Source organism: Populus trichocarpa, chromosome 1 (assembly GCF_000002775.5).
Source record: "Populus trichocarpa isolate Nisqually-1 chromosome 1, P.trichocarpa_v4.1, whole genome shotgun sequence".
NCBI classification, from domain to species: domain Eukaryota; kingdom Viridiplantae; phylum Streptophyta; class Magnoliopsida; order Malpighiales; family Salicaceae; genus Populus; species Populus trichocarpa.
In genome coordinates, this window is record NC_037285.2 from 2,560,025 (window position 1) to 2,587,994 (window position 27,970).

Sequence of the window (27,970 nt, forward strand, 5' to 3'; positions counted from 1 at the left end):
CACGCAGTCATCTATGCTAGCGGTTAGCCCAGGACTTCCTGGGATCAAAATAAAAGGAGCGTGCCTGAAAAATCAACGAAAAGCCCCCCTTAATCTCCCCTCTGCTCCAACCCACGCTTGTTCAACAACTCAGTTTTCTTCTTCCGAGTTGATTCACTCATATGTATTGTATCAACGTGCCAACAATGTATAAGCACAGAACCCCCTTTGGTTCAATGCCAAATTCTGCATCATATCAACATGCCAACAGCACGTATGAACACACAACCCATCGGTTCAAGGCCATATTCTTAAAATTCTGAACGTTGCATAACACCTTTCAAATCATAACAGTCACAAAGAAAGCCTTAAAAAAAAGCCACCATTGTGTCATTTCTACCAAGAATACTCTTCAAACAAACTCAAATCATGGATGAATTTGAGAAACCAAGGGCTTCTCCAAAGTTAAAGTTATTAGTTTTTTACTTTAAGCTATAACCATGGACAGAATACATGTTCAAGGGCAGGACCTGTTTGAAATTTTCAAAAGGCCCTTAGATTCTCGTATTAAAGCATGCATGCCATTTCTTTTTGAAGGGCAGGGCCTAAAAAAAAGAAAGATTAAAAAAAAAGGTCAAAGAAATGAACCAGAAACAAGAGCTGCCGTGATAAGAAACTAACATGAAAAATGATAGGATATTGAGCTCAGTATTCGAAGAATTAATTGAACGATATAAAATGACAGTACAAACTAGGTCTAATTCAGAAGAAGGGAAGCAATTAACAACCATTGTGTTATACTTTGTATAGCACAAACTAACTTAGCCATCAAGCGTCTTTCTCTGTTCTCATGGCTGTACCCTTGTACAGCTCTAATAGACCAGGGACTTCATCCGCAAACCTGCTGACATAATTTATAAAGAACTTCTTCTCACTCGTAGCTAGCAGAGTAGAAATTTTCATGTCTCCTTTAATCAGTTCCTTCGACTCTAAGACATTTATAACATTATACCTTGGGCGAATCCTTTTATCAATTGAGAAGCCAATAAAATTAGGATTAGCAATTATAATTTGTCTTTCCAACTCCATAGTATTGATATAGAAATCTATTGCACTCCTGATTTTCTCCTCCGAGAATGCTAATATTTGTGGGTACCTCTTAAAAGCCCTCAGAATCTCCTCTTCACTCCACTGCAAACTCTTCATCACTTCAATTTTCTTATTCCAAGTTGTTTCAGTCATTTGTAACCTCACGCTAAGAGCACGTACAAACATCGTCTTATCTGGCTCCAGACCCAAATTCTTAATAGCATTCATCGCATAAACCATCCTGCCACGCTTACTCAGTATAGTTCCTGGATTTAAGATAATCAATTTTGCTACCATGTTAACAGGAACTCCCTCTTTTCTCAAAAAATCAATGTTAGGTTGCGCATTAACATTCAAATCAGCCGTCAACAACCTGGAAGAACGCTTAAGAGCCGCAACAATATTCTCATTACAGTATAGAAACGACTTCAAAAGGTAAAAAGCTGGTTTAATACGAGAATCTAAGGCACTTGTAAGAATTTCAGTATGGTGTATGATAAGGTCGTGAAGGAGCTTACCCACAAAGCCATTTGCGATCAGAAACTTGAATCTGGGAGCGAGATTGCCTTCTACTCTGGACTGGAGGACTTGAGGCCGCCTCTCAATCAATTTGGAGATGTGGGTTTCTTCGAAGTTGTGAGATTTCAAGAATTGTAGCACAAACGGAGGATTTCGAAGATTTTTTTTGTCCAGCTTCAGCTTCCGGGAAGCTAAAAGTGCAGATTTTAAAGGAAGCCCACATGAGTTGACGAGAAAATCCACCGTAAATGAAGACGAAGACGAAGATGATGAGGATAGTGAGCTACTAGTAGATTGCGTTGCTAGAAAACGTTTTTGAATAAGAAAAAGCTTCATTGCCATTTTCTCACTAACGGGTAAAAATTTGGTTAGAGAAGAAGCTAACGAGGACTGATCCCTAATGTCATCGACTAGGCGTAGGGTTTGTTTTGTGATTCATGAAAACCGGCCGGACTCTCAGTTCTCCCTTTCGTTTACCTCCGAAATATTGGTCCTTTGCTTAGAGCATTTTCAATGTAAAAAGTCAAATTTAAAAGCTAAATTGATAAAATAATTTTTTAAATAGTATAAATATAATTTTTTTGATTATATGCATTTCAATGGTAAAAAACTATTTAGAAAAGCCATTTATATTTTAATATATTTCATGTTAAATTCATTTTTATATAATTATGTAACTAATTTAGATATTTTATATATAATATAATTATGATGTTATTAATTATATAATAAATATGAGTAATTTATAAAAATAATATAAAATTTAATGAAATAATATGAAATTTAAAAGATATAATTTAAAATTAAACTTAAAATTTATTTATATGAATATTTTTAATTTTCAGTTTTATATGTCACTGTTAAAAATTTAATTTTTTAAAAGTAAATTCAAATTCAAACTTTGAAAAAACCATCAATATTTTAAAATTTGATTTTCAATTTTTTTAAAAAAAATTCATGCTTTGAAAAAATGACCGCCACCATTTTAAAATTTCAAATTTTGAAAAAATAACCGCCAACATTCTAATATTTCAAAATTTAAAAAAATAATCCATCTATAAATATTCTCATATACCTTAACATTTTTTCTCATCATTCCATTGTTTTCTCTCCAATCAAAAATATATTTCATTAAAATTCATCATAAATCATTCTAATTTTAATTTTTATGATGCTTTTGATTTTGATGATGACACTCTTGTGTTTACTTTTCAAGTTGCTGCTGTTGTGGTTGCTGAAGAAGAATCGAATAATAAAGGGCAGAGAACATGGTATCGTGGCTCTATTCTTGACCACAATATTGTCAATCGTAATAGAAAGGAAGGTGAGTTGAGGTTATATAATGATTATTTTGCTGAAAATCCTAAATTCACTGAAACTCAATTTCGAAGAAGATTTAGGATGAGTCGTCGTCTTTTTCTTCGGATTGCAAATGCAGTGGAAGCTCATAATCCATATTTCAAACAAAGGACAGATGCTCTCGGTGTTCTTGGTTTATCTTATCTTCAAAAGGTAACTGCAGCTCACAGAATACTTGCATATGGTATTCCTGCAGATCTTACTGATGAATATCTTCAAATTGGAGAAAGCACTGCGATAGAAAGTCTTAGAGCTTTCGTCAAAGCAATCGTAGAATTTTTTGGTGATTGGTATCTAAGGGCACCAAACGAGGCCGATGTTTGTCGATTATTATCAATTGGAGAGCAGCGTGGATTTCCAGGGATGTTAGGGAGCATTGATTGTATGCATTGAAAATGGGAGAAATGCCCAATTGCATGGCATGGGATGTATACTGGTCATTGTCGTAAACCAACTATAATTCTAGAGGTGGTGGCTTCACAAGATCTTTGGATATGGCATGTCTTTTTTGGAATGCCTGGATCATTAAATGATATTAATGTTCTTGATCGGTCACCTATCTTTGCTGCCCTTGCTGAAGGTCGTACTGCTCCTGTCAGTTATACAATTAACGGGCATGAATATACAATGGGATACTATTTAGCAGATGGGATTTATCCTAATTGGTCAACTTTTGTTAAGACAATCCCAAGGCCATTAGGAGCAAAGAGAAAATATTTTGCAAGTAAGCAAGAGTCTGCAAGAAAGGATGTAGAGCGGGCATTTGGAGTGCTCCAATCTCGTTTTGCAATTGTACGTGGACCTGTTCGATACTGGGATGAAGAAACGCTTGCAAATATTATGAAAGCTTGCATAATAATGCATAATATAATTATTGAAGATGAAGGAGCAATGAACCTTGGATTTGACCATGAACGTGAAGTCAATTCCTTTATATCAATGTCACATGGTGAAATACCAGAACTACATGATTTTCTTCAAACTCATAATCGAATCAGGGATAGAGCAACAAGCTCTCAACTACAAGAAGATTTGGTTGAACATTTATGGGAACAATATGGTAACGAGTAGAATCATTAGCTTTGAACTTCTTATGTCATCATAATTTTCAAGTTTTTTATGTTTTTTTTTTTCATTATGGTTGTTGTCTTTTAAGTTAATTAATCCTACTTATTGTTGTTAAGTTTTTTATGTTTTTTTTTTTTCATTATGGTTGTTGTCTTTTAAGTTAATTAATCCTACTTATTGTTGTTAAGTGTTAGAAGAACTTGAAAAAAGTATTATGAATTAATACCACTTTTATAACAATATATTTAAAATAACCAATAAATTTCTAAATATTTAATTAAAAATACATTACATTAAAAAATAAATAAATCTAGTTAATTAAAAATATATTACATTAAACAATAAATAAATCTAGTTAATTAATAATTAAAACCCCTCTTTTGCATAATTTCTAACTTTCTATTTTGAAAATACGCTGCAGAAATTGGATCCAAATTAGAAATATCCATTTTCATAATTTGTTCTTATTTCTCAATCCTGTCCAATTCTTGTTTCTCTTGACTTTGTTGAATCATCATAGCTTGTTGCTCTAACATAATTTTTCTGTCTTGTTTCTTTTAATCCTCAATTTCAACTAGAGTATCCCTGAATTGTTGTAAGATATTTGTTACAGTTGTCTCCCCAACTTTATCTTTTCCTTGTTTACGTTTAAGTCGTTCCTTTGCTGCCTTCTGACCAATTGGTCTATCTTGATAAATCAATGGTTCACTGTCTTCTCCTAAACTAACAGAATCAGGGGTAGATGGAGCTGATGAAGTCGAACTTGCATTGACATGACTTTTTTGTTTCTTGTTTGACCTTTGATGTTGACTTGCACGCTCAAATTGCCATTTGGGTTCTTTTCTTAGGATAACCCAACAATGTTCTAGTTGAAATCGTTTGCCAACGCAAGAAGCATACATTTGTCGAGCATCATTAATCTGGTAAGTAAAAAATTAGAGAAATTAAATAATGTTAAAATATATACTAAACAATTTAACATGAAAACGAATATTAAAATTACCCTTGATTCTTCGGTCATTCCACTTTGCTGACGATTTTCAATTTGAGTAACAAATCCAACAAATTTACCGACTTCTCTATTTATTTCTTGCCATCTATTTGAGATGCTTATTTGAGAACGATTATTCAAGTTTCCTCCATTCTCTACAAAGTAAGCATGTACTCGAGCCCATAACTGTTTTGTTTGTTGTTCAACACCTGTAATTGGATCTTTGCTTGTATTTAGCCATGCAGAGACAAGTAAACAATCTTCCTCTGGTGAGAAGTTTTTACTTCTTTGTGACTTTTTTGTTGTATGGACATTTAAATTCGAGTATGTTAAGTCATCAATTAATTGATTAGAACCACTTGGTTGAGAGAGAATATCTTCTGACTCACTCATAAGAAAGTTGGTGAAAGAGCTTGGAAAATTTGAATCCATCTACATTAAAAAAAACCTCAAGTTAAAACCTTGTAGGAGAGTGTAAAAGAAGCGCACATTCAATGTCTAGCAATTTTGTAGTTCACATACATGTGAATTAATAATAAGCATTGCATTCTACTTGTTCTAACATTACAATTTGACTATTTTTTGGAACTAAGAGAGGATTGATATACTGGTTTAATTGCATTTTCAACAAGACAAAATATAATTAACCTCAAATTAAAACAGACAATCAAAAATAAATTTTAAATATGTCACTCTATATTTTTATCAATATTAGCTACCATTATTACTTCCTCTTAATTTTGTCAAAGATAACAACATAAATAAAAGATTGTTTTCCTTAACCCATATCAAAAACATAAAATTACAAAGAAATAAAAATCATCACAAATATCAAATTAACAACAAAAAATCTACAAAATCAAGAGATATTAAAGAGAAAATATAAAAAGCTTTTAAATAAACATACCTTTTAATTTCAGCTAATTAACATAACCGATGTTATTAATTAACCAGAGAATAATTGATTCTTGTTTTTCTAAATTTGAGAGAAGAGTGAGGCACAATACAAGATTTAAAACAAAAACAAGTTTCTTTCCTTGCGTTTAAAGAAAAATAAAATACTGTTGACCAACGGCTATTTTTATGGCCGTTGGCAACGTTAATCTCTTTTTGGCTATTTCTACAGGAAACTGTAGAAATAGCTCTTCCCAATTTAAACAACCATTTTGGCTTCTCGGTTGCCTGCTGCATTGGAATGACAAATTAAAGGAACAAAAGCTAAAAGGACACGTTTTTAACTTTGCCTCCTCATTTGCCTCTCCGGTTGGAGATGCTCTTATATACTATACACATATACTTGTGTTATTAAATTGTTTTTAAAATTGTTTTTTTTAATATATTAAAATAATTTTTATGTATATTTTTAATATTAAAATGTCAAAATTTAATATTTTTTCAAATAAAATATATTTAAAATAAAAACCCTAAATAAAAACTATTACACATCAAAACACCAGTGAGACCAAATCATTGGCTCGGTCTGGTACTCTTTCACGGACATTAGAATTGAAAATGCATGTAACTATAGTGGATTCGTTGTAGGTGGATCTTTATGGGCTGTTAAGGCTGCTTTAATGATTGCAGTTTTAAAAAATAGCTTTTAAAAAAAATATTTGAGGTTTTTTAAAATATATATATATATATATATATAGATATATATAGTAAAAACTAATGTAAAATGAATTTTTTATATGTAAAATAAATAAAAATATGATTCTGATGAATAAAAAACATGTTATTTCAACTTTTATAAAATTAAGATTTGAAATGCAATTATACGTACAATCCAATACAATCAGCAAAAAATATTTGATTAACCAATTTATTTATTTTTATCTTGGTCGGAAAAAAACAGAAATTACCACAATAGCAAATAATCTTTAAGCTAGCAATTTGCCATATAATTTTATTTTTTATGCCAAGGAATTTTGTTTTACAAATTTTTTGTACAGCTAGTTTTCAGGCTCACATCTATGGACTGGATAAGAAAAATTGAACCTAAAAAAATTGTCTAGGCCTCAAGAAACTACTTAATATTGTTATTAAACCCGATCTAGTATCAACTTTAAATGCTCTGGACTTGAGTCCTTGCCTAACCTTGATTTGAAATTAATGACATGACAATTACTTTAACATAACTTAGTTGGTTTGAACAATTATTTTAACATGACTTAGTTGGTTTGAAGAGTCTGAAAACAACTCGGATGATCAATAAAAAAATAATTTGGTTTAAAATAATATTTCAATGAGATATTTTTTTTAAATATTAAGACGATAATATATAAGATCGACACATGCTTCATGGCTAAACTCATCAAATTTGTGATCTATGATTATAAACTCCACTGAATTTAACAACTTTATTTTCTGAAATTATTTTTTACTTGATGACATGATTAAAAAATAAATGCTCGTAGAATTGAACATCAACCAAATATTATACAATTGTTTTGAAACTGCAATAATTTTATAAAAAACAAATTGAAATAAATTATAAATACCAATTTAAAATTAATAAAATATTAAAAGATCAAATTGATTAAAAAAAAGTAAAAAAAGATTCAATCAAAAGAAAAATAAAATCAGAAAATAGTTTTTTTTTTAAAAAAACTATTTAACATTGTTATTAAATCAAACTCAATGAGTCAACTTTGAAACCTTTCGACCCAACTCCTTATTTAACCCGAGTTTAAAATTAACATGCATGATAGTTGATTCTACATGCCCCAAACAGCTAGGCGGATCCAAATGCAACCAAGATGACTAGTAAAAGTGTTATTTGACTTTAAAAAAATTTCAAGATGATATTTTTAAAAAATATTAAAACGAAGATATATTAGATCGACTAAGGCTTTGCGAGATTTAACTTGCAAGAATCATGGACTCCACTAGATTTAAGAAAATTATTTTTAAATTATTCAGAATGAAAAATAAAAGAAATTATAATAACTTATTCAAAATTAATAAAATATTCAAATGATAAAATTGAAAAGAAAAATTTGAAGGTAGATTTTTTAAAAAATAAAATAAAAAATTAGAAAAAAATTAAGTTGCTTCTCTGTTTATATAAACAAAGCACTATAACGTTTTTTTTTTGTTTTTTTTAGTCTAGTAGAGAAAGTAATCTAAATTTAAATAAATTTCAGATAAATGGATGACAAACTCAACATCACTGTTAGTTAAAATAATACACACAAACCTGAGAGGTGACCCGCCAAAATATAAAGAAAATGATTCTTATATATTTGTGAGATGTAGAACTATAACCATGAAATGATCTCACAAATTTTTATCATTTTTCTTAACCAAGGACTCACCCTTGTTGGTTACCAGAGATGGCTTTAGGACAACATGAACACATAGAAATATCTTTGTAAGAGATTGTTATCCTGAACAACTATTGATTTTGCTTCTACAAAGAATTACTTGTGTGATGGAACATAAAATCAAAGGAATAAAAAGGAGAAGAAAATGAGAATTCAGCACATAAATATCATGCCGAGTTTTTGTATGAGATTCAATGTATTTCCTATACATTACAAATGTATATATATGTGTGTATGTGTTAATAAAAAGAGGACTTCTCCAACACGATTCTAAAGCACACATCTGCAATGAATAACAGCTCCCTAAAAGCTACAATGCCAGTGACCATGCAGTTTCTCACCATAACAAAACCAACATACTTGCTTTCTGCCCCCACTATTACTTGTTGAAGAACCTCCATCTAGCTCCTTGGAAAACATGGAACAATCAACTGCTGAAATATCAGGCATCAATAAATACATTAGTTTGCATGTATGCAGCTGTTCTTTACCGTATGCATGTTTAAGCAGCAGCAGCAGCAGCAGCAAGCGTGACAAAAGTGGCCATCTGCTGACATTCAATTAAAAACCTAGAGACGCATCTCGATCTTTACCATAGTCTTTACTATAGCATAGGACTGAAGTTTATCACTTCAAGAAAACTGCTTCTGAAGCTCGCGAATCCCAGAAGATGAAGTGCTCATGTCGCCAACTGAGCTTTAAAGTTTAAGAGATGGAAAGGAATTGAAGAAGGGGCACACAAATAGAACTCATAATGGCAGAATGATTGCATCAAGGAAAGGTAGTCGTTCATTCGATGAGAGATCAAGGGCAATATGTATGCAAGTCTTTAATTGTAAATATGAACAATTAAATATAGATTATAATGCCCTGATTTTTACATTTTAATAATTATTTAAAGGAAAAACTTACCTTGAGAAAATGTAATCTTGAATGTAAATTGAAGAAGAAAACTATGTTTCTCTTCTAACTCTCAATTATTTCCACTAGAATAAAACATCTTGCATTCTCTCACTTTATCTGCCACTGATGGCAAATAAACCATCCAAAAAATCCCAAAAAGGATGCAAATCTGATACGCAGTATGATTACAAGAAAACATCACCTCCCAAATCCACATAATCCAACGTGGAAAGGAAATACAACTGTTTAGATAATTATACACTTCTGGAATCACGCTTGTAACATAGTTTGTATCTAACTGCATTGCTGCAGTTTGAAACCCTGCCGGAAGTATAGATTTTGCCTCTCCCAAACAACCTTATTGTTGAGTATTTGAGACCAGCTTCCTGAGTTCCTGAGTATGACAGTGACCCGCCAGTATTTCATATGCACCAGCAAGAGAGCTAATTGGCCATGAACTTCTTCATATCCAACACCCCTGCTATTTTGAAGCCAAAGCTATAAATAACCAATCAAATCCTGAACACTTTACAGGATTCGGGCATGTAGGTTTATAAACAATGAGGGAGGGATAGCCACAGAAAGAAGTTCAAGGTAGTTTTTGCAATTTCCCATTTCGATCATATTAATTCTGTTACTTGATAGCATATATGAACTGTAAGCAACCGAGACCTTTTTAGCTTACGAGCATTCATGGGAAAAAAGTAACCAGAATGTTTTCATGGCTCCTCTTATGCTTCGCAGCTCAAATCAAGATAACTATTTCAAGTTAAAATTCAAAGAGTAAAATCCCCTAGGATTGAAATTCCAATACTATTATGCAAATCCTTCAAGCCACAATATCTGTTTGAATTTAAATATGCAGCTAATGATCTAACAACACTGACAAACACTCCAAAAAGCTACCACCAATAAAAAAACTTTCAGAAACCAATGTCCAAAAACAACAACAAAATGAAACTTGGACAATCAAACAATAAATTGAACAATATAAATTAGAGACCGTTAAATAGTTTACACGACATCATTACAAAGCCACCGGGATAAGAGGAATTTAAGCTACTATTGTATAATGCATTAAAAAAGCAAACTTACTATTTTGCCATCAAGTTATAGTCCCTTCGTTTTTCTAATGCTCCCATATATCTCCAATAAACCAGGAACTTTGCCCTCGTACTTGGTAATATAATTCTCCAAGAACTTCTCCTCGCTTATTTTTAAGAAAGTTGCAGTCTTCCTGACTCTAATTAGCTTCTTTGACTCCAAAACCTTCAAAACATTATACCTCGGATAAATCCTCTTATCAAACGAATACTTGAAAATTGAGGGATTTGCAGTAATAGTTTGGTGTCCCAGCTTCACTGTATTCACAAAGAAATCCATCATGCAGTTGATTTTCTCCTCTGAGCATGATAAAAGAAACGGGAATCGCTTAAAAGTCCCCAAAATCTCCCCTTCGCTCCAGCCAACGCTCTTCCAAGCCTCAATTTTCTTCTTCCAAGTTGGTTCGCTCAATTGTACCATCACCCTAAAAGCGTGGATAAACATAGGAGCCTTCGGTTCAAGCCCCAAATTCTTAAGATAATTTGCTGCAGAAACCATCCTATCATGCTTAATTAGTATGGTTCTTGGGTACGACATTAACAGTTTTGCCATCTTATCAAGAGGCAACCCCTCTTTAATCAGGAAATCAATATTTGGTTGCACACATGACTTGAAACTATATGTCAATAACCACGAAGCACGCTTAAGAACAGCTATGATATTCTCATTACTGCCAAGAAATGGCTTCAAAAGTTCTAAACATGGCTTAATGCGAGTATCTAATCTGCATACCAAAATTCTCGGATCCGACATCAGAATTTGGGGCAGAAGTTGACCCTCAAATCCATTTTTAATGAAGAAGTCAAATTTGGGCTCCAGATTGTCCTCAACTTTGCAACGGAGGACAGCAGGACACTTTTGGACCATTTTGGCGATGTGGGCATCCTTAAAATGGTGAGATTTAAGGAATTCTACTACAGCTTGCGAGTTTTGGAGGTTATTTTCATCGATTTGGAGCTTTTTGGAAACTGAAAGGCCTGGTTGTAAAGGAAGCCCGCATGTCTTGATGAGATATTCAGCAGTAAATGATGATGAAGCAGTGGGAAGTATAACAGATGTGTTGAAGAAACGTTTTTGTGCAAGAGAAAGCAGGTTTCTCATGGCCATACAGGCGTTGGCCATTTTTGGAAGCACAAATTTTGGACAAGAAGGTGAGGATAGAAGCGGATAGGTTTTTGTTAGGGTTAGGGTTTGTTGATGGCTATCTGGCTATTGATTAATCCAGGTTTCCAATCATTGGGCCGCATTTGATTAGGTTCCATGGGCCTGCAAAGAATTGCTCTTTCATTTGTTTATTTATTTTAAAGTAAACTATCCCAGAGTCCTTTTTAATTGTTTTTAAATAAATTCAATACTAATTAAGGCAGATATTTATATAAACAATTATTTAAGTTTTTTTAAAAATAAAAACATTTCTATTTATTATTCATATATTTTTTATTAGTAGTATAACTTTTCAATAAAAAATTAAGGAATTTAAAATGAATATTCCTAAGAATTAGAAGTATAAAAAGTATATTCCTCTTTTTTGTTTAGAATAAAAACATATTTTTTTTTATTATAAATACAATTTTTTAAATAGATTAATCAAGTCGACTCAGTTTTTTTTATCTCTCAGTTTCATCCTCTAAAATTATTTTATTTAGAAATTAAGTTTTATGATTTATTTTAATTTATTTTCTATCAATCTCATGACCCGAGTTGGAATTTTATGATTATCTTTATCTCGTGACTCAAGTTATAAACTTGACAGGTTAATCTAAGTTAATTCAGGTTGTTGTTCTATTTTTTTTCATTGATTTTTTTTTAATTTCATCATTCAATATTAGTTTTACTAGGAATTCGATTTAATCATTTGTTCTTGTTTATTTTCTATAGAATTATCTTGGTTTCATAACTTGGATTACAAGTTTAGTATATTAACTCGGGTTAACTCATGTTTTTTCTATATATATTTTTCAATTTCATCATTAAATATTAGTTTTACTAGGAATTCGATTTTATCATTTGTTCTTGTTTATTTTCTATAGAATTATCTTGGTTTCATAACTTGGATTACAAGTTTAGCATATTAACTCGGGTTAACTCATGTTTTTTCTATATATTTTTTTCAATTTCATCATTTATAAATAGTTTAATTGAAAACTTGATTTCAAATTTGTTTTAATTTATTTTTTATAGAATCATTATAATCTAATGATCTAAATCATAAATTTCATAAATTAACTAGGATAATTTAATATGATGTTATTGTTTTTTTAAAAAAATCAACTTAAATTTTTTTATCAAACAATTCTTTTTAGTTAAGCTATCTCTCTTTTTTTTTTTTTCCCTATCATCAAATTTCCTTTTCTATCCACCAAACCAAGTCAAGTTACATTAAATGAACCTTGATTTTTTTTTGCATGATTTTTTTCAACGTTTTTCAGTTACCAAAAACTACAAACAAGCCAATTATCTCAAAAAAAGAAAGTTTTTTTAAAAAATATCAAAGAAATGAACCGGGAACAAAAGCTGCAGTGATAAGAAACTAGTATGCAAAATGATAGGAAATTGAACTCAGCATTCGAAGAATTGATTGAACAATATAAAAATGGCAGGAACAAACCAGGTCTAATACAGAAGAAGGGAAGCAATTGCAAGTATGTGTTGCTCCTTGTATAACACAGATTACCTTACATTTCTGCCATCAAGCATCTTTCTCTGTTCTCTTGGCAGTACCCTTGTACAGCTCCAATAACCCAGGGACTTCCTCCACATACCTGCTGACATAATTTATCAAGAATGTCTCCTCGCTCGTATTTAGCAGAGTAGAAATTTTCATGTCTCCTTTAATCAGTTCCTTCGACTCCAAAACCTTTATAACATTATACCTTGGACGAATCCTTTTATCAATTGAATATCCAAGAAAAATAGGACAAGCAATTATAATTTGTCTTTGCAACTCCATAGTATTGATATAGAAATCCATTGCACTCCTGATTTTCTCCTCCGACATTGCTAAAATTTGTGGGTACCTCTTAAAAGCCCCCAGAATCTCCTCTTCACTCCACTGCAAACTCTTCATCACTTCAATTTTCTTATTCCAAGTTGTTTCAGTCATTTGTAACCTCACGATAAGAGCACGAACAAACATTGTATTATTTGGCTCAAGACCCAAATTCTTAATAGCATTCATCGCATAAACCATCCTGTCACGCTTACTCAGTATAGTTCCTGGATTCAAGATAATCAATTTTGCTACCATATCAGCAGGAACTCCCTCTTTTCTCAAAAAATCAATGTTAGGTTGCGCATTAACGTTCAAATCAGCCGACAACAACCTCGAAGAACGCTTAAGAGCCACAACAACGTTCTCATTACTATGTAGAATCGACTTCAAAAGGGAAAACGCTGGTTTAATACGAGAATCTAAGGCCCTTTTGAATATCTCAGTATGGTGTATGATAAGGTCGTGAAGGAGCTTACCCACGAAGCCATTTGCGACGAGAAAATCGAATTTGGGAGTGAGATTGCCTTCTACTCTGGACTGGAGGACTTCAGGCCGCTTCTCGATCAACTTGGAGATGTGGGTTTCGTCAAAGTTGTGAGATTTCAAGAATTGTAGCACGAAAGGAGGATTTCGAAGGTTTTTTTTGTCCAGCTTCAGCTTCCGGGAAGCTAAAAGAGCAGATTTTAAAGGAAGCCCACATGAGTTGACGAGAAAATCCACCGTAAATGAAGACGAAGACGATGGGGATAGTGAGCTACTAGTAGATTGCGTTGCTAGAAAACGTTTTCGAATAAGAAAAAGCTTCATGGCCATTTTCTCACTACCGGTAAAAATTTGGTAGGAGAAGAAGCTGACGAGGAATGACCACTAGGGTTTGTTTTGTGGTTCATCAATTGAATGAAAATGGGCCGGACTTAGAGTCCCCCCTTTACCCCTAAAATATTGATCCATTTCGGTATATATTATTACACCCATGATGAGACCGGACCATCAAAGATTAAAGTTTCTTTGAAATTATAGTAATGATAACGGTTTAAAATATTTTTTTTATATAAATATATTAAAATAAATTATTTTATTTTTTAAAAATTATTTTTGATATCAACATAAATTTTCAAAATTATTAATAATAAATATCAAATAACAAGTCTAAAGATATCATTCATCAAATAAAAATCATTAAGCTCGGTTAACATCTTAAACTGGTAATGTAAACTCCATAACTTGAATCTAACTGCCTCCTCTACTTTAATTCTCTGCCTATCATTGTCGTGGCTTTGACATGCCTTTCTTGAACAGGAGAAGACTGCTTATGCAAATTCAATAATCAACGAACTGTGGAAACATCATAAGAAATAAGAGGCGAAGAAGATGAAGAGCTGGTGCTATAACATAATATAAAAGAAACTCCAATCCTTCAATGTCAATCCACTTTACTCATCTTCTCTACACCCATCAAGGAACAAATAACTCTTAAAATTTATTTTCTCTAAAGTATCATAAAATTTATAAAAGGTGAATGAACTCTAGGGTTTTATCTTTACTTTTATACGGATATAGGATTAAATGTGCTTTTTTTTGTCTGCTTATTTTAAAATAAAATTATATGTGAACTTGGTCCTTATAATAGTATTACAGGAACTCACAGGTAGTTATCATGGATTAAGGATAGATGAATCTTTTTATGCAAGTTGGCAGTATGTCCTTTGATTTTTTTTCTCAAAGAACAATTTAATATCCTCTAATTTAGTTCAAATCACATTTTGCATTCAAATTCAATATAAATTTTCAAACGAGATGAAATGACTAAATTACCCTTATATATTATATTAAAATCTTCACTCGACTACATATATTCTCTCTCTTTTAAATGATTTTTTTGTTTCTCTCTAACACAATATTTTTTTTCTTAGCTTAAATCACGAAATTGAACATAAAATCAACTATAATTTCAATTATATCTACTGTATTAAAATTATGGGTTTGAAAAGGAGAGAGAGCATTCGTTTTCATTTTATTGAAGAAGAAGAAGAAGAAGAAGAAGCTTTCTATAGTATTGGTTGGCTCTCCTTCATGATTTTCAGTGCTAAATTTCATGTACTTCCTCTCTCTTTCTAGCTAACTAAACATATAATTTTGAATGGGATTGAAAAGAACTGGATAAATGTTAAAGATCTGTAACTTTTAAGGAGACATAAGAGTTTTAAGTGTGTAATTAAGAAAATGTAAGATGATTTTATGTTAGCAGTACTTGGTTGAATATGAAAACATAGCCAATAACTTGATGAATTCTCCGTTTTAAAGGTACATTTATAGTGATTTATAGGCTAATTATCTCAAGGATTTATGAGTTTGTCTTGTTCTTTGTTGCTTTGCAAATACATTGTGAAAGATTCAAGTCGTTTCATAGAGAATTTAGAAGATTTACTTGCATAGTGTGGCTACGCAAATATTGTAATATGACATGAAAGTTATATGTCTACATTCAGCAGCAGATGATAATAGAGATCGTTTTTGAAGCAGAGAAAGCAAGCTTCTGCTAGGTTTATTGGCGGCCATTTCAGGCAGCACAATGCTTTTGTTTCAGATTTGACACAGAGGCTGGCAAGGGTTTTTGACTTTTGTTAGGGCTTTGACTCTGAGGGTACACGAAGGACGATTGTGTGTTTTGCTAGGGATCCAAGTTATTGGATTGTTAGATGAACTCAAAGGACATTTTAGTTCTTTTCAGAAAAATTTTTTAAAAAACTGAAACACTAACATTTTGAATAAAAATTAAAGAAAATTCTTAAAACTGATTTAGAGAAGTCTCACTTTGATTTGACTAGGTCAGTCGAATCACAAAACCATATAAATTTAACCAAAATAATTTTTAGATATTAAAAAAAAAAAAAAAAAACTTAAGCAAGGCTTCAAATTAACGGATCACAAGATCAATTCCATACACTAAATAATAACTGGGTTATTTGTTTTTTATCCGATCGTGCTTTTTAATTTTGTTGATTTTTTCTCAACTTCAAATTATTTTTGTAAGAGTTATTGAATTATTTTGATATGTTAATATCAAAAATAAAAAAATTATTTTAATATATTTTTAAATAAAAAAACACTTTAAAAAATAACATTTATCATTTTTTAAGGTAAATATTACAATACCTCTTGGGATTTTTTTTTTCTTTCTGAGATTATTCTTTATGGATGGTTAACATCAAAATATTCCCCTTTTTTTTTACATTTTGTTTTGTAAAAAGATTTTGAATGAATTATATTATGATTACACAGCAGCAAATCATTGTTATTTAGCAAGAAAACGAGCCTGCATCAAAGAAAGCAGATCTCTCATGGATAATGTGGCCATTTTTGGAGCAAAGATTTTATATTTTTAATAGATACAGAGACAACAGGATGAGTTTGAATTTTCTTAAGAGAGAAATTGGGTGTCAAATTGGACACAAAGAAGCTTCACCGGTTCTTTCAAAGAATAACCTCCTGTTCTGCGTGGCAGAATTACCAAAGGTAAACAAAAAATGTCAAGAAAAGTTAAGAGGATAGGCCTTGCAGAAGGAGCATGTACCTAGCCTCTAGGGTGGCTAGATGATTACCTGGAGAGAGAGAGGAAGCTGAATGGCCCTTTGATGATAAACACACTCGAAATCAGCATCTCCAGCAAAATTACCTGCTGCTAAAACAGTCAGCAAGAGCTGCACTTGTTAACTTTGACAAGCCTCGTGCTATCATATTTTCCCAAACTGTTAACTATTGCTTATAAAGATTAAGAGCCAAGCTGGAGGTCAATGAATGCTATGTTGAAGATGATAGTTAGATGAAAATTATGCCAGAAAATGCAGTAATTTGTCTCTCTGTAGCTTCTCGATGCATTCTAGCCCAAAAGAAACAGAGCCTGAGAGAAACAAAATCCAAATTAAAAGTTTCCAAGTTGATTGCAAAGTCAACACGTTCCTGCAAAGGAAAGAGGGGGTGACAAAGTTGACAGGCAGGTGCAATCAGAGATTGGCAAACGAAATAGAGCCTGAGTGAAAAAATTATCCGAATTATCTACCTCAAGAGAAAACTAGTCCTAAAGCTAAGACTCAGCAAACACTACATTACCATTAGTCATTCAATCTAACTATCTGACAAGGTGAGTTTTAAGGTTGAAAAGACTGGGAAAAAACCTAAAGAGCATGCTGCATAGACCTGCCCCTCGGGGTGTGCAAGAATGATCACCTTCAAGCTGCAAAGTAGTGAAGAGCTTTGCTAACAACGCTGGAGAGCATTTTTTTTCTTAAAATCATAGTCTGGATACAAGGAAGTCGAGACAGACCCTCCATAAGAATTACTTCCTTGATCCTTGCATCACCAATTTTTACAAGTAACGAGAACATATGTTAGGGCAAGAGAACTGTCTGTAAAGATTTTGGGTCCAAGAGGAGGTTGAGTACCTGGTAAAATGCAAGAAACATTTCAAGCACAGAACTAACTGAAAATTTAAAAGAGTGGAAAACCAACCATGTGGAGAAATGAGTTTTAAGGTTGAAGAGATTGGAAAGAAGAAAAAAAGAGCATAAACCTAATTTGCAGGGTGACTAGAGTGATTTGCCATGATGGTGGGCAAGTGCTTATTTACCAAGATGTTTAGCTGCTAATATACAATTTGCCCCCCTCATGCAGCATGGACATATATAATTGAAGTATGAAAACGATAATAATGCAACATCATTGTTCTACAAATCCATATTATCACTAGTAAACTTGAAACAATTGTTCACATGAACACAAATTCCTGAAGAAAATTGATGTACTCGACCAACCACAACTAACTGATATGAAACATACATCTTTGCCATAGGCCTGCCTGTTCAGCAAAATATAGAATGGAAAGGGACTGAGGCTATATAATTTCTTCCCCTCAGAACCAAGTGCTGTTAGTGAACCCAACCTACAAAGCCAGACCCAGAGGTCCAAACCCTAAATTAAAGTATCTCCTCCAATTATTTTTATCCCCTCTGCCTTTTCTTTCTTATCCGCAACACTTTCAATGAATAAAAGAAACCTGAACCATGAGATGCTCATCATTTCATCAAGGTCCTGTCACCACCGAGCAAGCTACACGACTTTATCCCCCTTTAAACTCTTCATTAAAATTGCTCTTCTTCAACATTCTCTCCTGGCCAGCCAAGCACAGCTATCCAACCAATACATAGTCTACATCTCACAAAATCTTTCAGCAGAAGAAGTGTGGATTTGGCGAAGGGCTTGTTTATTTCAACCGGAAAGGCAAGCTTAGATTTGTAGTCTCTGACACTCAACCACGCATTATTTTTAAGTTTAATGTCAGAAAGCCTATGATTATGTTAGTTCCAGTTTCAAACATTTGAAGCTTGACAATCAACGAAGTAAATTCAAATTAAAAATTCGAAAGTGACAAAACTCGAGATTATTCTGTTTCTTGATTCGAAATAGTCTAGAAATAGACGTGATGGTGAAAACAACCACTGCAAGATAACTATAATACATAAAATTATGATAAATTTTACACAGTGTTCAAAGAATTAATGCGGCAATGCAAATTTAAACAGCCAAGCACAAAACCTCTCTGATTCAAGAATATTATCTTACTTAATTTGCAGTGCAAGGTAAGCATGCATCTTTTTCCATCAAGTATCCATCTTTATAGGCTTGATGATACCCTTATATGTGTCCAATATACCGGGGACACTGTGTACATACTTGGAAACATAATTCTTCATGAATTTCTTCTCGCTCATTTTTAGCGCCGACCCAATGCTCATGCCCTCATCAAAGAGCTTCTTCGACTCCAAAGCCTTCAAAACATTATACCTTGGTCGAAGCCTTTTGTTAATTGAGTAATGAAGAAACAAAGGGTTTGCAATAATAGTTTGTGGCCTCAATCCCACAGTATTCACCAAGAAATCCATCACACCCCTGATCTTTTCCTCTGAAAATCGCAAAATAGCAGGGTCTTGCTTAAAAGCCCGGAAAATCTCCTCCTCCGTCCACCCCAAACTCTTCAACACTTCAACTTTCTTCTTCAAAGTGGACTCGCTCGATTGCATCATGGTAGTTAGAGCATATATAAAAATAGAAACCTCTGGTTCAAGTCCCAAATCCTTGACAGTATTCACTGCATAAACCATCCTATCATGCTTCCGTTGCACAACCTGTGGGTGAAACAGAAACAACTTTGCAACCCTATCAACAGGCACTCCCTCTTTAATCAAGAAATCAACATTTGGTAGCACGATACTGTTCCAATCACAAGTCAACAAAAACACAGAACGTTTGGAAGCTGCAATAACTTTCTCGCTGGTACCGAGAATAGACTTGAAGTACAGAAGAGATGGTTTAATATGGGAATCTAAGGCCCTTTCCAAAATCACCGGATTTGATAAAATAAGTTGGGGCAGAAGCTGACCCGCAAAACCATTCTCAATAAAGAAGTCAAACTTGGCTTTCAGATTGTCTTCAATTCTGCGCAGGAGAATCTTGGGTCGCTTTTCAATCAATTTGGAAATATGGGTTTCGCTAAAGTCATGAGCTTTCAAGAACTGGAGTACGGATTGAGGGTTTTGGAGGTTGTTTTCACGGATTTGGAACTTCTTGGAAACTGAAAGAGCAGATTTTGAAGTGAGCCCGCATGAATTCACAAGGAAATGAACTGTAAAGGACGACGACGATGAAGAAGAGCTACAGGTGGGTAATTGAGCTGTAGGAGGAGAAAGTGCAGAAGAAAATGTTAATAGAAAACGTTTTTGAAGCAGAGAAAGCAAGCTTCTGCTAGGTTTATTGGCGGCCATTTCAGACAGCAAAATGCTTGTGTTTCAGATTTGACACAGAGGCTGGAAAGGGTTTTTGACTTTTGTTAGGGCTTGGACTCTGAGGGTACACGAAGAACGATTGTGAGCTGTGCTGTCAAGGATCCAAATGGGCTGGTCTCGATAGGGTTAACGTGGGCTGTTGTTTTTAAAGTTATTGTGGGCTGTTATTTTAGTGGTCCAATATTCGTGCTCTTGGATTACATTTTCGAGATCCATGATTCTCTTATGAGTGAATCTATGCCGTTTCTGGTTTTTTTCAATAAATAAATAAACTATGGCAAGCTCCAAGTTTACCGGTTATCGAGTTGACTTTTCAGGCCGGGTTTAACTTGTTTACCCTACTGGATCTCACCTGAATTCGATTAAATCAATTAAATTATGAATTAACCCACTAAATTATCAAATCAATGTTCAAACTCGCGCAGCTCAAGCCAGGTTTTAAATAAAAAAAATCATAAATAAATCGATAATTATACTCCTATAAATCGATAAATTATTTATGATTACACGGCAGCAAGTTATTGTTATTTATCAAGAAAACGAGTGTGCATCAAAGAAAGCTGATTTCTCATGGATAATGTGGCAATTTTTGGAGCTAAGGTTTCATTTTTTTAATATATATACAAACAACAGGATGGGTTTGGATTTTCTGAGACAGAAATTGGATGTCAAGTTGGACACAGACAGAAATGTCTACTTCACCTGTTCATCCAAAGAATAACCTATGGTTCTTTCTGAGAGGAAGAAGAGGTAAAATGATTTGCCTTTGTTTATGGATCTACAATAATGGGATCTATGAAGATATCAAATGTAAGATACCAGCATGGCGGGTGCCTAGAGCCACCCTCTTCACTTCCTTGGCCCAAAATCCTCATTGTTGGCAAGATGATTACCTTGAGAGCGAGGAGGCTGATTTGCCCTTTGATGATACACACTCAAAATCAACATCTCCAGCAAAATCACCTGCTACTAAAACAGCCAGCTAGAGCTGCAGTTGTTAAATTTGCATAGCTAAGTCCGGAAGCCCGAGTCATTAATCCTCGAATAACTTTGACAAGCCTTGTGCTATCATATTTTTCCAAACTGTTAAATATAGCTTATAATGACCCAATAACCTGTATTCATGATGCTAAAACTGCTCTTAATCTGAGAAAAGAGCCCTACTTTATAAACAGGGAATAGTTGTTTGCGTGTCCAAAAGAATTCCAGAACAAAATAATGTACTTAATCAACAAGTGCTTGACTGGAAACCTGTATGCGCATCTGTTCCATATATGATACTGTAGCAGATATGCATGGCAAACAGATGATCCCCTACATGGCATAGCACATTCTGTCGTCTCAGAACCAAATTTTGCTCATGAACCAAGGCCAAACAACTAACCATCACATCCATATTTAATTTCTTTTTTCGTTTAACTTTATTTTCTCCATACACAAATCAATGAATCAAGGACTTGTTACTTGAGTATCATCTGCCTATTCAGTGTGGATTGGGAAAACACCAGCCTGTAACAGGAATTTGTGCCACTCTGCCTCAGAGGATGCACACAAGAAAAGAATCACATATTCCATCACCTCCAAAATCCAATATGTAAGACCTAAATCAACAAGTATATGACCGCAAGCTTTTGAAAATCATGCATTTTATTCAGGTAAGCATTGAACCTAAAATCCACATCTCAGTCCTCTCCCAAGCAAAAGCAATGTTAATCACAGATTTTACCTATTCTGAGTAACAAAACTAATTGACCTAAAACTTTTCATAACTAAACACTGGCCACATTTGGGAACCAAAGCCATAAATGATAGTTCAGATTCCTTCCAATCACATTAAAAGGCCAGAGAGATGATCTGGAAACATTCATGGTCACAGGAACAAAATATCACAAGAAAAATATGAATAACCAATATGCAAAATGATTAAGAAATTGAACTATTAGCATTTGAAGACTTAATCGAGCAATATAACTTGAAACAGAAAGCACACAAAGTGCCTCTAATTCACAGACGACTAAAAGCAATTTATAATATTATTATGCTTTTCATTGAATAAGTCAACTTACATCTTTTGCCATCAAGAATCTATCTTTATTGCTTTGGAACCTCATATGCCTCCAATAAACCTGGGACCTTGTCTGCATACTTAATGACATAGTTCTGGAAGAAATTGTTCTCCCTCATTGTTAGCAACTGCTTCATATTCTTCTTCCCAATAACCAGCTTCTTCGACTCCAAAATCTTTAACACATTGTACCTTGGACGAATCCTTTTATCAACAGAAAGCATAAGAAACTCGGGACGTCCAATTACAGTTCGCAGTTCCATCTTCAATGTGTTCACCAGGAAATCCACGACACTCCTGATTTTCTCCTCCGAACATGTAAAACAAAAGGGGCATCGCTTAAAAGCCTGTAAAATCTCCTCCTCGGTCCACCCCAAACTCTTCAACACTTCAACTTTCTTGTTCCAAGTGGACTCGCTCATTTGTAACATCACTCTAAGAGCATGTATAAAAACGGTAGTTTTTGAATCGATTTCCAAATCTTTAAGAGCTTTCACAGCATAAACCATCCTCTGATGCTTTTGCTGTATAGTTCTTGGTTGCAACATAATCAGTTTTGCAATCCTATCGACAGGCACTCCCTCTTTTATCAATAAATCAATGTTCGGTTCCATGGCAGACATCATTGATACCGAACAACGCTTAAAAGCCGATGCAGCTTTCTCACTGCAACCAAGAACCGACTTCAAAAGCTCAAAGCATGGAATAATTCGAGAATCTAAAGCCCTTCTCAAAACATCCGGATTTGATACAATAAGCTCGGGCAGAATCTCACCAACAAAACCATTTTCTATGAAGAACTCAAATTTAGGCTTCAAATTGTGTTCTACTTTGCAATGGAGGACAGCAGGCCACTTGTGGATCAATTTGGCTATGTGGGCATCCTTAAAATCGTGAGCTTTCAAGAACCCGATGACATAATGGGGGTTTTGAAGATCACTTTCATCGATTTGGAGCTTCTGGGAAACTGAATGAACAGATTCTAAGTGAAGCCCAGATGAGCTAAGGAGGTGTTGTACAGTAAATGACGATGGGGATGAAGTATTGGGCGGTACAGTGGATGTTTTCAAGGAACGATTTTGTACCAGAGAAAGCAGGTTTTTCAGTGGTACATTACTTGCCATTCCTTGGAAGCAAAATGTGTTCTGTGGACAACACAAAAGATCAAACGAGTAGAGTTTTTGAGACCGTTTAATGCTAGCAGCTGTTGGGTTTGGGACAGATAAGATAAGATTTCCATAAGCCCTTTCAGCCTTAAAGGTGCTCACACCGTGGAATATATATATATATTATTATTATTTCTCTTGAACAGGTTTGGAAAAGGTTGTTATTCAATTACCTGTGGAATTCATATTAATCATTTTTAATAAAATTGATTTTTTTATAAAAATATTAAAAACTTATTTGAAGTAACCGTGTTTGTCAATTCAACCAAAAAATCTGATCAAAGTTGGGATTTGTATCTCAGTTTTTTAAATCAACTCGTGAGCCTGGCTTAACAACTACATTATTAACTCATTCCCTTTGGTTTAAAAAATATGCTAGCAAACAAGAAAAATCATTGATACAATCCATGCAGGGACAATAAATAATAAAAATTAAAAAAAAAACTTTAAAAAAAAAAGAGGGGATTAAAGATATGCAAAGTCTGTAATATTTTCATTAATCATAAATAATTCCTTAACATTTAAAAAAGTAGGGTATAAATACTAAAACCTTAACTAAACACAAATAATTGAGTTTATGGTCCACCAAATAAAATATCCAATAATAATTAAATCAAACCCAACAAATAAAGTCAAATTAATAAACCTCAACTAAAAATTCATATAAATTAAACTCAAAAACATAAGTTAAAGCTCAATCTCTCAATTGTTTGGGCTATCCTTCATCGTCTATGATCATACGCTTGCATAAATAATATTTCGGGTTCGGTGTCCCTAACAACAATCCATCAAAACCTGGCATGCTCATATAAAATGAATTTGTCTAGTTTGTACCATTTCTAGCCTGGAATCTGAGCATGCTAATTTGTCCATTGCTATCAACCTATCTCCTTGATGTGATCATGCAAGTCATTCATAGATCATTGTGGTCGATTTCTAGTTAGTTGACAGTGAAAGTTGGAAATTAGTTTTGATAGGAAAAAGATGATCCAGCAATACCACTTGATTACAAAAATAGAATACAAAACCCAACTTTTTTGTGTGGCAAGTGGCAGCCATGCAATCTGCGGGCAGTTTGATGCGTGCTCATGTTTAGATTTGTGATCTTTATAGCACATCTCAGACATGATAAACATGATTTCAAAATGTTAAAGACCAAAAATGGTTTCTTATGCTGTCCTAGGTTTTCTTTCTGGTTTGTGTCTATCCCATATGTCCGGTGGATTGGCCTGAGAAATCCGAACCCGAAACCTCTAATTGGATATGAAGGAAGATCCTGGCTCTGTTTCAATTTACTTGTGCATATGAATAGTTGTTAAACCTGGCTTTGTTTTGTTCTACTTCTTTTGTAATCAGTCTAGGAGCTCACTTCAAGTAACTTCAAGAACTCAGCTCCTTTCCAAGCAAGAATACCATGACAATTGGTAAGTACATGAATTAACCAATAAGGGATGCTGATAATGAAATAACACTTTTAAGAATCCAAGTATCAACCTTGAACACTATGCCATTGGCCACCCTTCCTTCTAAAACAGACCAGTAAAATGAATTTATGGACACCAAAATATGGAGCAGAGAGCTACCCTCTTTTAAGCATCATAGACATTCCCCTAAAACAAAACATGTGAGCTAAAGTTACTTGCTGTTTTCAGAAACAAAGAATAAAATTCAACCATCCGAGGATTTGATGACAATCCTGATCCCCACCCATATGCAGCAGCTACAATTACATTAGCATTCGTATGCCCAAGTAAAAAGACTATGGCAAATTACAAGGGATGCTATTTATTTCGTAAGGGGTGTCTCTCTCTAAACTAGCAACAAGCTACCCCAAAACTTGCACTTCTTTCCCACGTTATCGCAGTGAATTCTTTGAATTCAGTGTACACTATGATGGCATTCCTAATAATATCACTTTTGAGAAGTTGCATCCATCGGTTCATTATCTACACCACAATCAGTTCCAAAATTCTGCATTGCATAGAGCTTCATCATCAGAAACAATTTTAGCTGCTTCGGCAGGGCGTGAACTGGTGGGTGTTTCTTCACTAGCCCATCAATTGTAATTTCCCTACTCACAACGAGCTGCTTTTCCCCATTGCTGTAGCATTGCCAAAAATTCAACTAGTTTAGCACAATTTGTAACAGAAGTTGTGTCTTTGTTAAGATTTGTCTGATACATTAAAGATCGAAATAGCAACACTGATATCAAAGTCATATAACAAGAAACATTTAACAACAACACTGATATCAGTTGATCTAGGCCCTTAAAGCTTACTATCATATAAAAGAAAGGCCATACAGTTTTCTTTTTCCTTTTTGGCTCATCTAAATTCTAATGCTTCATCCGTTAACTCAAGACACCCCTTGGTTAGAACTGCCTCCGAATATGCAAATTGTATTTGTATATTGGCTACAATTTGCATATTGGCTAGAATTGCCTCCGAAAATGCAAATTGTATTTGTATAGTTCTAGTTGAATTCATTTATTCTTTGAAAACCTTTAACCTGATGTTAACTCTCCTTTATTTCCACATTCCAATTCCAGATTCAAACCTAAGACATCCCCTTTACAGCAAGAAGAGGCCGCTCAGCTAATCATGTGGTTCAGATTTATTTGCTTTGAAAATCCATGTATTTGTAAATTTCTAATGCAATCATTTTACCGTGGGATGATTATGCAGCCTAGCAATTATCAGAAAACTCTTAGACACGAAGTATAGAGCTGGTCAGACCTGAAAATGAAATTAATGATATGCTTGGCAATTTAACAATATAATCAATGATTCATTAGCTCCCACATATAAGTAGTCAGTTCAATTATGCGAGTTAAAGGCAGAGAGGTAAAGGAAATCAAATGAACAAAAAGGACCATGAAACCAGCAGCAGATAACATCAAAGACAATATCCAAAAATCAGCAGCAGACAATTGTAAGGTCACATAATCATCTCAGCAGATAACATGAGACGATTATGTGACCTTACAATTATCTAAAAGATATTAACTGCAGAGCTGATTGGACGGACCTAAATATGAAATTAATGTGTGCTTCACACTTTAACAATCAAATGGATGCTTTGTATGCTCTCAAATATACACAGCAAGTTAAAGTATGCAAGTGAAAGTGAAAAAATGTAAAGGAAAGAGAATGAACAAAAATGACCAGGAAAGAAATGGCAGATGGCATTAAAAACCAACATCCAAATTGAAAGTTCAGGAAACAAATTAACCAATATTACCTCTGTTAGACCGGGTAAAGATTGTTGTTGCTTCCTACCATTGAAAGTCTCCCATAAACCTGGGACTTTGTCCACATACTTCTTAACGTATTTCACCAAGAACTCCTTATCCCTCATTTTGAGCACTTCCTCAATCTTCACACCACCTTCGAGCAGCTTCTCCGACTCCAAAAGTTTGAAAACATCATACCTCCTTCGACAACTTTTATCAATTTTAAGGGTAAAAAATTCAGGATCTTCACTTAAAATTTGCCGTCCCAATTTCAATGTATTCACAAAGAAATCCGTCGCCACCCTGATTTTCTCTACTGGGGATTTTAAAAAAATCGGATCTCGCTTAAAAGCCGAAAAAATCTCCTCTTCACTCCACCCCAAACTCTTCATCACTTCAATTTTCTCCCTCCAAATTGACTCACTCATGTGAATCCTCACTCTAACAGCCTCAAGAAAAACAGGAGCCTTTGGATCAAATCCCAGATTCTTAAGATCATTCACTGCATTGACCATACTATTATGCTTGTGCTGTACAGTTATTGCGTCCCTAATAAGAAATTCAGCAACCCCATCAAAAGGCACTCCCTCTCTAATCAAAAAATCAATATTTGGTTTCAAACAACCCTTCAAATCACAAGTCAGCAAATTGGAAGAACGATTGATAGCTTCTACGACATTCCTATTACTACCAAGAACAGACTTTAAAAACTGAAAACATGGTTTAATTTGAGAATCTAAGTCAGCGTTCAAAATTACCGGATTTGATACGAAAACCTTGCACATGTGATGACCCACGATGCCATTTTGCACGAGGAGCTGGAGTTTAGGCTTGAGGTTGTCTTCTACATTGTAATTGAGGATTTGAGGCCGCCTTTTAATCAATTTGGTTATGCGGATGCTGGGAATGTTGTGGGACTGGAAGCAGCGGAATACAGATTGGAAGCTTTGGAGGTTGTTTTCATGCAGGTGGAAGTCTCGGGAGAATTCAAGAGCTGATTTTGAGGGAAGCCCACATGAGTTTACGAGGCACTCAACTGTAAATGATGATGATGGTGGTGGGCTACTTGATAGAAAACGTTTATGCATAAGAGAAAGCAGGCTTCTCATTCTGGATGCAAGCAGAAAGTTTCTTGCAGGGGGTTTTGGGTTTCTTTCATAAATCATAACCGATCGGGTCTGGTTGGGCGGGTGGGTTGGATTCGAATTGTTTCCCGTTAATACTCCAATGGAAAATGATGTTCTGATAAGCCATTTTGTATTTTACATAAAATGAGTCAAGAAAGAGAAGAAGTTTAAAAATAAAAAACAATTTCAATTTTCCCTTTATTTTATAGTT

The 27,970-nt window shown here is 33.9% G+C and overlaps 6 protein-coding genes across 18 annotated transcripts; all 6 read right to left on the minus strand.

Annotated features, from left to right (window-relative positions):
* Positions 1-645: 645 nt before the first annotated feature.
* LOC7476818 (transcription termination factor MTERF8, chloroplastic) lies at positions 646-2,091 on the minus strand. Of its 2 annotated transcripts, none has more exons than XM_024591831.2 (2): positions 1,587-2,091; positions 646-1,334 (listed from the first exon to the last, which is right to left on the minus strand). In XM_024591831.2, the coding sequence occupies exons 1-2, from the start codon at positions 1,927-1,929 to the stop codon at positions 808-810; spliced, it is 870 nt and encodes a 289-aa protein (XP_024447599.2). In that variant the 5' UTR covers positions 1,930-2,091; the 3' UTR covers positions 646-807. The 2 variants fall into 2 exon arrangements, with proteins under 2 accessions (XP_024447599.2, XP_052303071.1); XM_052447111.1 differs by having other exon boundaries at positions 646-1,494; positions 1,587-1,750.
* Positions 2,092-8,477: 6,386 nt separating this feature from the next.
* LOC127904307 (uncharacterized) lies at positions 8,478-11,547 on the minus strand. 7 transcript variants are annotated; one of them, XR_008057333.1, is made up of 3 exons: positions 10,330-11,547; positions 8,925-9,732; positions 8,478-8,765 (listed from the first exon to the last, which is right to left on the minus strand). XR_008057333.1 is itself a non-coding variant. In XM_052447228.1 (2 exons), exon 1 carries the CDS (start codon positions 11,458-11,460, stop codon positions 10,345-10,347), a length of 1,116 nt encoding a protein of 371 aa, XP_052303188.1. In that variant the 5' UTR covers positions 11,461-11,547; the 3' UTR covers positions 8,478-8,762; positions 10,330-10,344. The 7 variants fall into 7 exon arrangements, 2 of the variants coding, with proteins under 2 accessions (XP_052303188.1, XP_052303183.1); XR_008057332.1 differs by having other exon boundaries at positions 8,478-8,762; positions 9,244-9,712; positions 10,330-11,546; XR_008057331.1 differs by having other exon boundaries at positions 9,244-9,712; positions 10,330-11,546.
* A 1,334-nt stretch (positions 11,548-12,881) lies between these two features.
* On the minus strand, positions 12,882-14,230 carry LOC127904310 (transcription termination factor MTERF8, chloroplastic-like). The gene has a single exon (XM_052447229.1). The coding sequence runs from the start codon at positions 14,141-14,143 to the stop codon at positions 13,028-13,030; it is 1,116 nt and encodes a 371-aa protein (XP_052303189.1). The 5' UTR covers positions 14,144-14,230; the 3' UTR covers positions 12,882-13,027.
* A 2,442-nt stretch (positions 14,231-16,672) lies between these two features.
* Positions 16,673-20,244, minus strand: LOC7476813 (uncharacterized). Of its 5 annotated transcripts, XR_002977406.2 has the most exons (4): positions 18,950-20,243; positions 17,558-17,772; positions 16,933-17,231; positions 16,673-16,824 (listed from the first exon to the last, which is right to left on the minus strand). XR_002977406.2 is itself a non-coding variant. In XM_002297672.4 (2 exons), the coding sequence occupies exon 1, from the start codon at positions 20,146-20,148 to the stop codon at positions 18,988-18,990; it is 1,161 nt and encodes a 386-aa protein (XP_002297708.3). In that variant the 5' UTR covers positions 20,149-20,244; the 3' UTR covers positions 16,673-17,231; positions 18,950-18,987. The 5 variants fall into 5 exon arrangements, 2 of the variants coding, with proteins under 2 accessions (XP_002297708.3, XP_024439698.2); XR_002977404.2 differs by having other exon boundaries at positions 16,673-17,231; XR_002977405.2 differs by having other exon boundaries at positions 16,673-17,290.
* Positions 20,245-20,744: 500 nt separating this feature from the next.
* Positions 20,745-23,502, minus strand: LOC7476812 (uncharacterized). Its single transcript, XM_002297671.4, has 2 exons — positions 22,236-23,502; positions 20,745-21,701 (listed from the first exon to the last, which is right to left on the minus strand). The coding sequence occupies exon 1, from the start codon at positions 23,356-23,358 to the stop codon at positions 22,261-22,263; it is 1,098 nt and encodes a 365-aa protein (XP_002297707.3). The 5' UTR covers positions 23,359-23,502; the 3' UTR covers positions 20,745-21,701; positions 22,236-22,260.
* A 1,350-nt stretch (positions 23,503-24,852) lies between these two features.
* LOC7455788 (transcription termination factor MTERF9, chloroplastic) lies at positions 24,853-27,904 on the minus strand. 2 transcript variants are annotated; one of them, XM_024583908.2, is made up of 3 exons: positions 27,391-27,904; positions 26,641-27,181; positions 24,853-25,501 (listed from the first exon to the last, which is right to left on the minus strand). In XM_024583908.2, the coding sequence occupies exons 1-3, from the start codon at positions 27,435-27,437 to the stop codon at positions 25,472-25,474; spliced, it is 618 nt and encodes a 205-aa protein (XP_024439676.1). In that variant the 5' UTR covers positions 27,438-27,904; the 3' UTR covers positions 24,853-25,471. The 2 variants fall into 2 exon arrangements, with proteins under 2 accessions (XP_024439676.1, XP_024439668.1); XM_024583900.2 differs by having other exon boundaries at positions 26,641-27,904.
* Positions 27,905-27,970: the final 66 nt, after the last annotated feature.